This window comes from Heterodontus francisci, chromosome 8, assembly GCF_036365525.1.
Source record: "Heterodontus francisci isolate sHetFra1 chromosome 8, sHetFra1.hap1, whole genome shotgun sequence".
Classification (NCBI taxonomy): Eukaryota; Metazoa; Chordata; class Chondrichthyes; order Heterodontiformes; family Heterodontidae; genus Heterodontus; species Heterodontus francisci.
In genome coordinates, this window is record NC_090378.1 from 36,028,454 (window position 1) to 36,040,982 (window position 12,529).

The 12,529-nt window shown below is 46.2% G+C and overlaps 1 protein-coding gene across 1 annotated transcript in view; it reads right to left on the reverse strand.

Moving 5' to 3' along the window:
• Positions 1–682: 682 nt before the first annotated feature.
• The window catches only part of LOC137373190 (fatty-acid amide hydrolase 1-like), a 95,636-nt gene continuing 83,789 nt past the window's right edge, over positions 683–12,529 (reverse strand). The window contains exon 15 of the mRNA XM_068038047.1: positions 683–1,121. Within this exon, the coding sequence (XP_067894148.1) occupies positions 957–1,121 (165 nt within the window). The 3' untranslated portion in view covers positions 683–956. The remainder of the gene's footprint in view (positions 1,122–12,529) is intronic.

Below are 12,529 nucleotides of genomic sequence, written 5' to 3' on the forward strand. Positions count from 1 at the left end.
AACTATGCAAATGGTGATTGTACTATGCAAATATAGAATGTTAACACATTAGTGCTTTAGGTGCCAGCTTTGGATCAGTACTAGAACACTTGCTTGAGTCAGAAGGTTGTCAGTTTAGGTCCAACTCCAGAGACTTGAGTGCATAATCTAGACTGACACTCTAGTGCAGTACCGAGGCATTGCTACTCTATTAGCGATACTATCTTTCAGATGCAAAGTTAAACTGAGATCCTGTGTGCCCTCTCAGGTAGACATGAAAGATCTTATGACATTATTGGAAGAAGAGCAGGGGGTTGCTCTTTGGTGTATTGGCAATATTTGTCACTCAATGAACATCATACAATGACCAACGTCTGGTCATTTACTTCATTGCTGTTTGTGGGACCTTGATGTGCAAAAAATGGCTGCTGGGGTTCCTGCATTACAAAAGTTGCAACACAATACTTCAAAAAAGTAGTTAGCCGTAAAACACTTTGGAATGTCCTGAGATCAAGAAAGGTGCTATATAAATGCAGGTTCTTTCTTTCTTTAACAAACCATGAGCTTGTCTTATTCTCAGTAACATTAGACAACCTTTTTTAAAAACTTACCTTTCACATTGGTACAAATGCAGCAACTAACTCTGCCTGCAAGACTCTAATTATTTAATAGCTCAACCACTAACACTTTGAAGAAGCAACAGTCACGAAGATTAGCAATCAACTTGAACATATATTTTTATTCTGTATATTTCTATTCCATTTTTGAGAATAATTTGTTCAGACATTGAGTGCTCCATTATCATTCAGAAAACTGACTGCAAAGATCAATGGCAGGAGATAATTACCCCACCGTAATTTGTGAAATAATCATAAAGGCAGAGCTGTTGTGTAATTGCTAATCTAGTTCTTGACATTGTAAGACTTATTCTTGAAAATCATCCTTAGAGCAAGGCTCGCTCTTTAAGTAACTGAGCATCAGGCAGGAACACTCTGGTTACTGTGTTCCAATACGGCTTGAGTTTTTTTATTCTTAGTGGCGAGTCTTTCCACCTCCCTCATGAAACAAAGACAAAGTTCATCGTGCCATGGTAAAGCTGCACACTGCACAGCTAAAGGAAGGCCAACACCTCCTGTCACGGCCTGAAATATGAGTAAACAAAAAGTATTAGTACCAGGAGAAGTAGCTTACTGAAGTAGGAGTTAAAATTCTCCACTCAAATTCACATTTCATTAAATTTAGGTCGACATGTACAACTTACATGACAAGCGAATACAGCAAAACCCACTTATCACGATACTGCTAGAAGTCAACTTGATTATTATAAATATGTTGCATTTTATATCTTTATCATGTGACTGTATACGCTTTGTATCTTAAGAATCCTATAGAACGTATAGCACCGAAACAGGCCATTCTGACCAACATTCATGACAGTGTTTATGCTCCACCTGAGCTCCTCCCACACTCTTCATCTAACCTTACCAGTATAACGTTCTATTCCTTTCTCCCTCATGTGTTTAACAACCTTCCCCTTAGATACTATTAACCTCAACTACTCCTAGTGGTAGCAAGTTCCACATTCTAATCATTGTCTCGGTAAAGAGGTTTCTCCTGAATTCCTTATTGGCTTTATTGGCGACTACCTTATATTTTTAGCCCCTAGTTTTGGTCTCATAATTATTACATAGTTTCAGTTTTTTTAAACCTACACAGGCCTTAGGCAGAATTTTCACTTCGAGAACGGGAAACAGGAGCCGGACAGTTTCAGGCTCCCAAACCCGCCCCTGGGGAGAAACTGAAGAAGGGAAGGTGCCGAGATTGTCAAAGCCTTAGACAGCACTGGAGTCCAACCAGATGTCATAGAAAAGCAGGAGGCCTGGCACCTGGGGCAGGGTTGCTCCTATATTCTCAGATGCAGATCTGGATGTCATGCTCGAGACCATGAGGGAGAGGAGGGAGGTCCTCTTCCCAGAGGATGGCCGGAGGATGCCTCCCATCCAGACCAAGGAGGCATTGGTGGAAGTGGCCGCCTCAGTGAGCAGCCGAAGTGTGGTGGGAAGGACCAGTGTCATAAGAGGTTCAGTATTCTCGTATGCTCTGGCAAGGTGAGTACTATCCCCAACCCTCTGAACAGGTCTGAGTATTCCGCCTCCAGCAAAGACACCACCTGAGGAGCCTCAGGGCAAATACTGCTCCTAAACATGGGAGGGATGTGCGCCCTGGGCACTTACTCACCCCTCAGAATGACTCAGAGCCATAATGCTGTTGAGGATCTGTCAGCACTGAGACATACAACTTCTAACGAATAGGGAACGTGACAGCGGACACAGAGGACAGCAGTGCCTGATGTCATGGTCCTGTAGTTTTTTTTTCTGGGAATATGCGATGTGTCTTTAAGACTGGAAAAGGAGCCATACTGCTTTAAGAAGCAGCAACCCTCAGGAGTTAGAGAAAGTGCGTTTTGATTGCCATTGGATACAGCCATCTGGAGACTGCGATTCAAAGGGTGCATTCTCGTTACCTTGGATATAGCCACTTGGACTGAGTATCAAGCTATACATTTGTTACAATTCAATTTTGAACTGGCTTTTTAGTTGAAGACAGTCTGTTCTAACAGAACACAGACAGACAGCTGTTGTTAGCACCTGAAAAAAGAGCTCTCAGCCATTTAAACTGAAAGAAGAAAAATTTATCTGTTTAATTATTATCTCAAAATTCTAAAAAAAACGTCAAGCCAGAACAGAGATCTCTGGTAATTTAAACTGAAGGAAGGGAAGTTGGACTGTGACAATCTTTTATTCCCCCAAAGACTCTCAAGTCAGATTGATTCTATTGAAAATGTTTGCAAGTTGTTAATTGTTCAAATACATTGCTGAAGGAAGGAAAGCATCACTTACTGCTGGAATTAGACTGCTCTACTGTGCAAGAACGTTTTTTTCCCCAACGGACAGCTGTGAGGACTTCAAGCAACATTGGACTGCAAATTTGCAAGGACTCTAATTTTTTCTATTTTAAATGTAATTTATATCTTCATCATGTTTAAGAATTTAGTTCTAATTAAACAGTTAATTTGTTGATTTAAAGACACCTGGTTTGGTTAGCCTCATTCAGGGGGTTAATAGATGGTGCAATTTGGCTGGGTCTTTCTTTAATTTGGAAAGTTTTAAATGATATGTTAGGCGATCTGTGGAGGGACGGGATTGAATTAACAGTGCGTTTCTCCCACCACAATCAGAATCATATACTTATGGAGCGGTCGGTTGTAACATTTATCTCACTGTTATTTGTCCTTGCTGGAGATACGGGCATACAATGTCTGGGACAGGGCCCAGATGGGAGAAGGAGTGCCATTTTTCCACCACATTACCCCAATGGAGGAGACAGCCATAGACAAAGCCAGGAAAGAGGATGAGGAGGAAGTCGGCCCTGGCGAGTCCTGAAGAAAGTGGTCAATACAAGAGTGCAGTGCACTCCACCCTGTCCAATAGAGTTTCATTCACCGAGTTGCATTTGGTAGCCTCAGCACTGGAGAGGCTTCTACTCTCTGAGGTCAGCTGTCACGATCTCTTCTTGTGTCTCCCACAAGTGCAGACGTCCAACCCAGGGCACCCCCTCCCCATCTTTCTGTGGGCCCAGAGGAGCATGAAGCTGATGACGTATTGTCACAGCTCACAAGCGCACCATCCACAATGGCAAGTACACACACCTCGATGGGTCCTCACACAGCTTTAGACAGGGTGCCACAGGGTGATGATCATGGCACTTGTGGACAGAAGGAGGTGCCGGAGGCAGAGGAAGCTGTGGTTAGTTCCTCCTGGGGGAGGGAGGACAGACACAGCCTTGTGCAGCTTTGCCCAGATGCAGGGCTTCAGAAGTGAAAAGAAAGCAAGCAGGAGATGTGCTCCGACATGTCAGGCAGTGCGGGGTCTTGGACAGAGGATGGAGAATGGAGGAGTCCATCCAGCTCATGTGCGCCACAATGGCTCAGGGCTATGAGTGTATGAGCTTCTCCATCGAGGGAATGGCCATCCTCTTGGAGAGCTCTATGTGGCATCGCTCAGGGTACATGCAGGAACTGTGCACTAACATCCACAGGATCCATGAGACACTGTGCAGCATGGACCAGTCAGTGGTGCTGGTGGCGCAGAGATCTTTGGAGGGGATGCCAGCTGCTTCGCAGGCATCTCGAGCGTCTGGCAGGGGCTGAGGATGTCATGGAGGAGGATGAGGGTGCCATCCCTCATGGGGGGCTCTCAGCATCCTCGGCCTCCTCGGCCCCTCTCACAATAGGAACCTCTGTGCAGCAGGGCCAAGTGATGCAGGAGCAGCAGCCTCTGGTGATGCCCACACGGAAACCTCCATGACGAGTACAATTGCCACATGCATCTCATCCGCAAGCTGAGGCAAGCATGCAGGCTGTCTCCACCTCCTCCGAGGGGAGCACCGCGTAGGAGCAGCTAATTGCAGAGGCCACCGCATTGAGAGGAGCACTAAGTGGGTCACTGGGTATGTTTTTACTGTCTCTGTCTACTGTTTTCCTCTCTTTGCACTGCATAAATGATGACACCAAGCCACAACAGACCCCTTTAAAGCTCCTGTGACACGAAAAGTGGTATGAGGTGGTAAAGGAGATAATGGGATCCTCCAGGGTAAGGGCAAAGCCTCTGGATAGATGTGATTCCTTCGTTGGTGGTAAGTGTGTTAGCACAGGTATCTCAGACTCCCTTCCATGACATGCACCTCAACCTGAGCCTGAGGGGCTCCAGTGAAACACTCCAGAATCCAATGATCCCTGACATTCATGGCATCCTGACGAGTCCTTCATGCCCTGAGCCGTGCCTGGTCACCTCTTTGTGTAGCTGTTGCACCTCCCTGTTCAGCATCATCACTCTCAGACTCCACCTCCTCCTCCTCTCTCACCTCCTGCTCCTCCCCCAATAAGCTTCCTCCTTCTAGGGCCTCACCGTCCTCAAGGTTCACATCTCTCTGGAGGTCGATGTTATGGAGAACGAAGTAGATCACCACCATGACCGAGACCCTTGCAGGACTGTATTGCAGAGTGCCACCTAACCAGTCCAGGCATTAGAATCGCACCTTTGGAAGCCCGATAGCCAGCTCAATGGTTGTCCTAGTGAGCAGATGGCATTGGTTGCATCACCTCTGTGCCTGTGTCTGGGATTCCCATGAGGGTTGAGAAACCATGTCTTCAAGGGATATCCCTTGTCCCCTAGGATCCCCTGTGAGGGGTGTAGTGAAGAGCTGTGGCAGCCTGGAATGCCAGAGAATGAAGGAGTCATGACAGCTGACAGGGAAGTGAGCACACACATGGAGGCAGCTCTTGCTGTGGTCACAGAACATTTGCAAGTTGAAGGAGTGGAAGCCCTTCCTGTTGATGGATCTCACTGGCTGCTCACTGGGTGCCTTGGTGGCCACATGAGTGCAATCGATGATGTCTTTCACCTGGGGGAATCCAACAATGGAAGTGAAACCCAGTGCCCTCTGTCCCTGCCAGCCTGTGTCTGTCGTGAAATGCATGAAATACTGTCCAGCCCTGGTAAATAGGGCTACAGTGACCTGCGGGATGCAGTGGTGTGCAGCCGCTTGCAAGATGCCACTAAAGTTCGCAGCTGATCCTTGGAAGGATCCAGAAGCGAAGAGGTTCAAGGCCACAGTGATGGCGACTGATGGGCATGGCAACCAGTGCTGTAAGATGCAAGATCTTCGGCAACAAAGTCAAAGATGTCTGTGACCATCTGCCTGGAGAGTTGTAGTCTCCTATGGCACTGGGTCTCAGTTATCTCCAGGTAGCTACGTATTCAGTAGTAGATCCTGTATTGAGGGTTTAGCCCCTGTTGCCTTCCTGCCCTTTTTTCCTCTCCTGTGCCCTCCTACTGCTAGGGGCTGTGCTTGTTGTATATTGTTGTTAGTGTAGTTCGAGCATTGTTCACAGATGTCTCAGAATTGTTGGATAGCTAAATTTCTTCTTTGGCCTCCTTGTCTCGAGAGACAATGGGTAAGTGCCTGGAGGTGGTCAGTGGTTTGTGAAGCAGCGCCTGGAGTGGCTATAAAGGCCAATTCAAGAGTGACTGACGCTTCCATAGGTGCTGCAGATAAAATTGGTTGTCGGGGCTGTTGCACAGTTGGCTCTCCCTTTGCACTTCTGTCTTTTTTCCTGCCAACTGCTAAGTCTCCTCGACTCACCACTCTTTAGCCCCGCCTTTATGGCTGTCCGCCAGCTCTGGCGATCACTGGCAACTGATTCCCACGACTTGTGGTCAATGTCACAGGACTTCATGTCACGTTTGCAGACGTCGTTAAAGCGGAGACATGGACGGCCGGTGGGTCTGATACCAGTGGCGAGCTCGCTGTACAGTGTGTCCTTGGGGATCCTGCCCTCTTCCATGCGGCTCACATGGCCAAGCTGGGGATGTTGGCCGCCTCGAGGACTTCTGCGTTGCAGTCCTGCTACCTGATGCCAAGGATTCTCCGGAGGTAGCGAAGATGGAATGAATTGAGACGTCGCTCTTGGCTGACATATGTTGTCCAGGCCTCGCTGCTGTAGAGCAAGGTACTGAGGACACAGGCTTGATACACTAGGACTTTTGTGTTCCGTGTCAGTGTACTATTTTCCCACACTCTCTTGGCCAGTCTGGACATAGCAGCCGACGCCTTTCCCATGTGCTTGTTGATTTCTGCATCGAGAGACAGGTTACTGGTGATAGTTGAGCCTAGGTAGGTGAACTCTTGAACCACTTCCAGAGCGTGGCCGCCGATATTGATGGATGGAGCATTTCTGACGTCCTGTCCCATGATGTTCATTTTCTTGAGGCTGATGGTTAGGCCAAAATCATTGCAGGCAGCCGCAATCCTGTCGATGAGACTCTGCAGACACTCTTCAGTGTGGGATGTTAATGCAGCATCGTCAGCAAAGAGGAGTTCCCTGATGAGGACCTTCTGTACTTTGGTCTTCGCTCTTAGACGGGCAAGGTTGAACAACCTGCCATCTGATCTTGTGCGGAGGAAAATTCCTTCTTCTGAAGACTTGAACGCATGTGAGAGCAGCAGAAAGAAGAAGATCCCAAACAGTGTAGATGCGGGAACACAGCCCTGTTTCACACCACTCAGGATAGGAAAGGGGTCTGATGAGGCGCCACTATGCTGAATTGTGCCTCTCATATTGTCACGGAATGAGGTGATGATCCTTAGTAGCTTTGGTGGACATCCGATCTTTGCTAGTAGTCTGAAGAGACCACGTCTGCTGACGAGGTCAAAGGCTTTGGTGAGATCAATGAAAGAAACGTAGAGGGGCATCTGTTGCTCGCGGCATTTCTCCTTTAGCTGGCGAAGGGAGAACAGCTCAGCCAGCTTCTGGAGCCTGTTTAAAACGACTCGAGTGAAGACTTTCCCCACTATGCTGAGCAGGGAGATTCCACGGTAGTTGTTGCAGTCACCGCGGTCACCCTTGTTCTTATACATCACGCATGTCCTGGGGTACTGCTCCCTCGTCCCAGCACAGGCATAGCAGTTCATGTAGTGCTGAGAGTATAGCAGGCTTGGCACTCTTGATTATTTCAGGGGTAATGCTGTCCTTCCCAGGGGCTTTTCCGCTGGCTAGAGAATCAATGGCATCACTGAGTTCCGATTTTGTTGGCTGTTCGTCCAGTTCATCCATGACTGGCAGAGACTGGGCTGCATTGAGGGCGGTCTCAGTGACAATATTTTCCCTGGAGTACAGTTCTAGGCAGTGCTCCACCCAGCGGTCCATTTGCTTGTGTTGGTCAGTGATCGTGTCCCCTGATTTAGACTTGAGGGGGGGGTGATCTACTTGATGGTTGGCCCAAAAGCTCTCTTAATGCCATCATACATTCCTCTGATGTTTCCGGTGTTGGAGGCCAGCTGAATACGACTGCATAGGTGTTGCCAGTAGTCATTTGCGCAGCGCCTGGCTGTTCTTTGTGCAGCGCTTCTGGCTACTTTAAGTGCTACGGATGTTAACTCGCTGGGGGCTTTCTTGTAGTTCAACAGTGCAATGCGCTTAGCGGCTATGACAGGTTCCAGCTCTTCAAAGTGAGATTGAAACCAGTCTGCATTCTGCTTCACACGTTTGCTATTGGTGGTCATTGCTGAGTCATAGATGGCGTCTCTGATGTGGGTCCACTTGGTCTCTGCATCCCCTGTGGGAGTGTTTTGAAGGGCTTTTTCAAGTGAATTTAGAAACTCATGTAACAGCTGTGGATAAGAAATTATGTTAGTGTTGATGCGCGGGTGCCCATTCTGCTTGGAGTGATGTAGCTTCTTTGGTTTGAGTCTAACTTTGCCGCACACCAGGGAGTGGTCAGTGTCGCAATCCGCACTGTGGAAGCTGCGTGTTATTTGAACGCTGTTTAAAGAGGCTCGCCTTGTGACGATGAGGTCCAGCTGGTGCCAACGACATGATCTTGGGTGCCTCCAAGAAACCTGGTGACAGGGTTTAGTATGAAAGAACGAGTTGGTGATGCAGAGGTTGTGATAGGTACACAACTCCAGCAGTCTCTGTCCATTCTCATTCATCCTTCCAATGCCATAGCACCCTAGGCAGGAGGGCCATGAGTCATGGTCGGACCAAACCCTGGCATTAAAGTCCTCCAGCAGGAACAAATGTTCGTTATTGGGAATGCTACTGATGATATTATGGAGTTCCTCATCGAACTGGTCTTTAACTGCAGGTGGGGAGCAGAGTGTTGGAGCATGGATGCTGAGTAGGTGTACTGGACCAGTCGTTGGACAGTATGCGTTCCCAGCCATTTGAAGGTGGCTCTATCATGCTGAGCAAAGAGTTTCTGATGGCGAAGCCCACAATGCCCACATAACTATTTGTACTCTCATTAAGCATATCCAGCTAGCACCTCTCATGATGCTTCTAGCTTTTTCCAAGTCTAATAGCCATGTAACTATTATCTCATCATAACTAAAGTAGGAGGTGTTATTCTCACTGTCTCAAACATTAACCCTTTCAGGCCCTTATACTACATCTCCCCAAAGTTTTTGTACATATATATTTTTGATATATATACACATTCATTCACTTTACTTACATACTACCCCATCACCCCCCAAGTCTCTGACATCACAGATTCAGTCTATCAGGAGGCTTCATGACTCTCCCTGAGCATGTTCTTGTTGGACTTGGAAGATCAGTAGTCTTGAATGTCTTGTTCGACGACTTGGATGGCCTTTGCCAATGTTTGTAATATCCTGTTGTCTCTGGGTTTCTTGATCATCATCTGGTTCCTCCAGATACATGACTGGTTGTTGTACTTGAGGAATAGAGATAAGGTTTCTCCCATTTTGGCGTGTGTGCGAGATAAGATCTCAAATGAACTTCATCTCTCTGGATTACTCTACCTTCACGTCCTAGATCTCATAGCCATACCTTCTCTCCATCCTGTTGTATGATCACTTTAAGTGTGATGTCCCTTTAAGAACTTAATACGCTAATGAGCTAAGCACCAAGATGTAGTCATGTGATTAGAAGCCATAGTCATTCTACACTGTAACACCCTAGACAAAGGTTCTGTATATAGTTTGCTGGGAATTGAATATACTAGTTTAGCTGTTAATAAACCTTATCGAGAGCTTCATGGAACTGGAATCCACATACCTCATTGTGTTGCTTAACAGAACAGAAAGAATCTCTGGACATGGTGGCAGTGGTGGTGAAAAGACAAGATCTAACCTTGAAGATCACTGGTAAAGCAGCAGACAAGATTTAAAAGCAGTATAGCAAACGGAAGAGAAATTTGAAGCAACAAGTGAAGAAACTTTAAAAAGTAAAAGTAGGCTACATACTTTTGAAGGCTGAGAATAGCTCCAAAGACAAGTGATCGGGTGAGTCATCACAACAACAATCGGGAAATTGGGGTAAAAAAAGCCTTTGAGGGAGTTTTTTTTAAAAAGGCATTTTCGAAAGTCTCTGTGTGAGCGAGAGGAAAAAAGGGGAAAACCCTAAAAAGCGGTGAACTGAAAAAAAAGTCTGATAGTTTCAAAAAAAGCGTATGAAAAAAATCACTGAACCAGTCAAGCATGAAGAAGATAAATAAACTCTAGCAAAAAAAAGCAGTCAAGCTGAAAATAGTTAAACCAGTCAAGCGTGAAGATTAATAAGCTCTTGCAAAAAAAGGCAAAGGGAAAAGCTGCCTATCATTAAACTGTATAAACATACAAGCCAAGTGCTGGAAGAGAAATAAACAGAGCACCTGTACAAGTCCAAGGAGCCAGCCTTAAAAAAAGAATTTCTTAAAGGGAAACAATGCAGAGTAATAAAACAAGTTTTCAAACAATTTTTAAAACGCAAACAGAAAAGTCATAATAAGTACAGTGCTGAAGGCACACAGAGCTGAACAAAGTTAAACATAGAGCAGAAAGCAAAAGAACAGCAGAAAGCTGGATATCAAAACTCCCAGCATGAACTGGAAGGCCATTGATATCCTATCCAAGTTCAAACTTTTTAAACAAAGAATGCTGTTTTGCTTCATAGACCAAGTGGTTGTAGAGCCAGAGAAGCAGGCTGTGAAAATACTGATAGCAGTTGGAAATGAGGGGTTATACAGAATCAATACCTCTGGCTTATTTGAAGAGTGTAATGAGAAGCTTTTTATGTTGTCTGATACAACATAAATGAGATGCGTGGAGTCCAGTTAGTTGAAGATCTCAAAACAGGTTTATTACAGCTAAATTATACAGTACAGAGCTAACTATTTGCAGGACTTGCCTCTAGGTGTTACAGTAGCATCGTGACTCTGGCTCTGAGTCACAAGACTGCATCCTGGTACTTAGCTCATTAGCATACAAAGATCTTAAAGGGACATCACTCAAAGGCAAGACCAGAAAATGCCACAAAGATATGGAAGGTGCTGGAAGACCAGCTTTGGTTAAGAGTGAATTTTGTAATTCATCACCTGGAATTGATGTCCTACAGGCAACAGCCACAGGAATCAATAAATCAATCCATCAGTAGCTGCTGTAGTAAGGGCAAAATATGCAATTTTTCAGAAACTGAGCTGTCGGACCAAATAATGGACCTGGTGATTGTCTCAACATCTATTGAAGCGTTTCAAAAAGATCTCTTGGAGAAAAAGGTCACAGTATTGATGCGCTGCTAGAAGATGACAGAAATTAAGACACCATTGTAGCTGGACGACAGCATTTGCAAGCACTAGGTGCAGCTAACAGTATCAGCACCGTAACCAGGTCACAAAAAGCAAGCAATCTGTGCGGTAAGTGTGGTCTGTCCCACTAACTGCAAAGTTGTCCTGCATTTAAAATCTGCGCAAGGTGTGCGATGCAAAAGGACACTGGGCCCGCCTATGCAAGAAATTTAGCTCCAAAGACACAGCCAGAAGTCACAATAGGACACAAACAAACAGAAAACAGGCACAGCAACATGGCAACAGCAGCAAGGAGAGCGCCAGAGACCTGTGTAAATGCAAGCCGATACACAAAGTCCACAGTGAAACAGACCTGAGACAAGACTCAGTGGAGTGATTCCCAACCAGAGACAAGCAGGCGATTCACAATGTGTCAGGTTCACAATGTGTCGATGAAGTCAAACCACTGGACGTTTTTGCTACTATTAATATCATGTGCCCAAATAAAGTTGGCAAACACACACTCGGGATTAGGATTGACACCGGAGCTAGTGCAAATATACTACCAATCCGAATCCTGAAGGATAGGTACCGGAGTCGTTGAAAATTAATGATACAACCAACAACTGCAAAGTTAACTGCACAAAATGGGTTATCCATCCCTTGCAGTGGCACACTAACAATTCAATGCAGCTATGGCAAGTCGGCTTGGAAACCACAAATATTTTACCTGGTAGACACGAGCGGACCAGCAGTGGCAGGACTACCAGCGTGTAAGGACCTCAACATCATGAATTTCCATGAGATCACCAAGGTACCCATTACAGTAAAAGAGACCAAGGGTACCAACATTGAGTCAGTCCAGGACTTACAACAAATGTACAGGTTTGCGCCATGGGAGATTTCAAAGGCGATGCCATACTGCACCTGAGAGAGGATACACTCCATGTGTCCAGATCCCTGATGTGTGAGATTGAGTCATAGTTCTTTCAGGATCTCAGTGGTACCGGTTTGCCCCTTCTCAGAGACACCAAACCAAGAGAATGAAGATCCACACACAGATGGTGAAAGTTGTTTGTCAGCAGGCAGTGTTTCTTTGTGCCTCCAGCGACTCAGAAGCAGAGACTGACGTTGTAACCATTGAGAAGCAAAGGCTGGCAGTGGGGAGTATTACCAAGAGGAAATTTCCAAGGACTGGAACCCGCTCGCAGGCTCTGGCCAGCACCAAACGGTGCAATCTGGAAATCCTGCAACAGCACAACTATGCTGCGTCCTCACCTCTGTTCTCTAGACAACCGCCAGCACCAAGATGAGCCAGAAAAGAGAGGTACCTCCATGTGGCCAAGTACCCCTTCCCCAACAAGTCCTTGACCTTGATTCCCAAGCCTTCAGACACAGAGGATGAGGAGAAGTGAAGGACA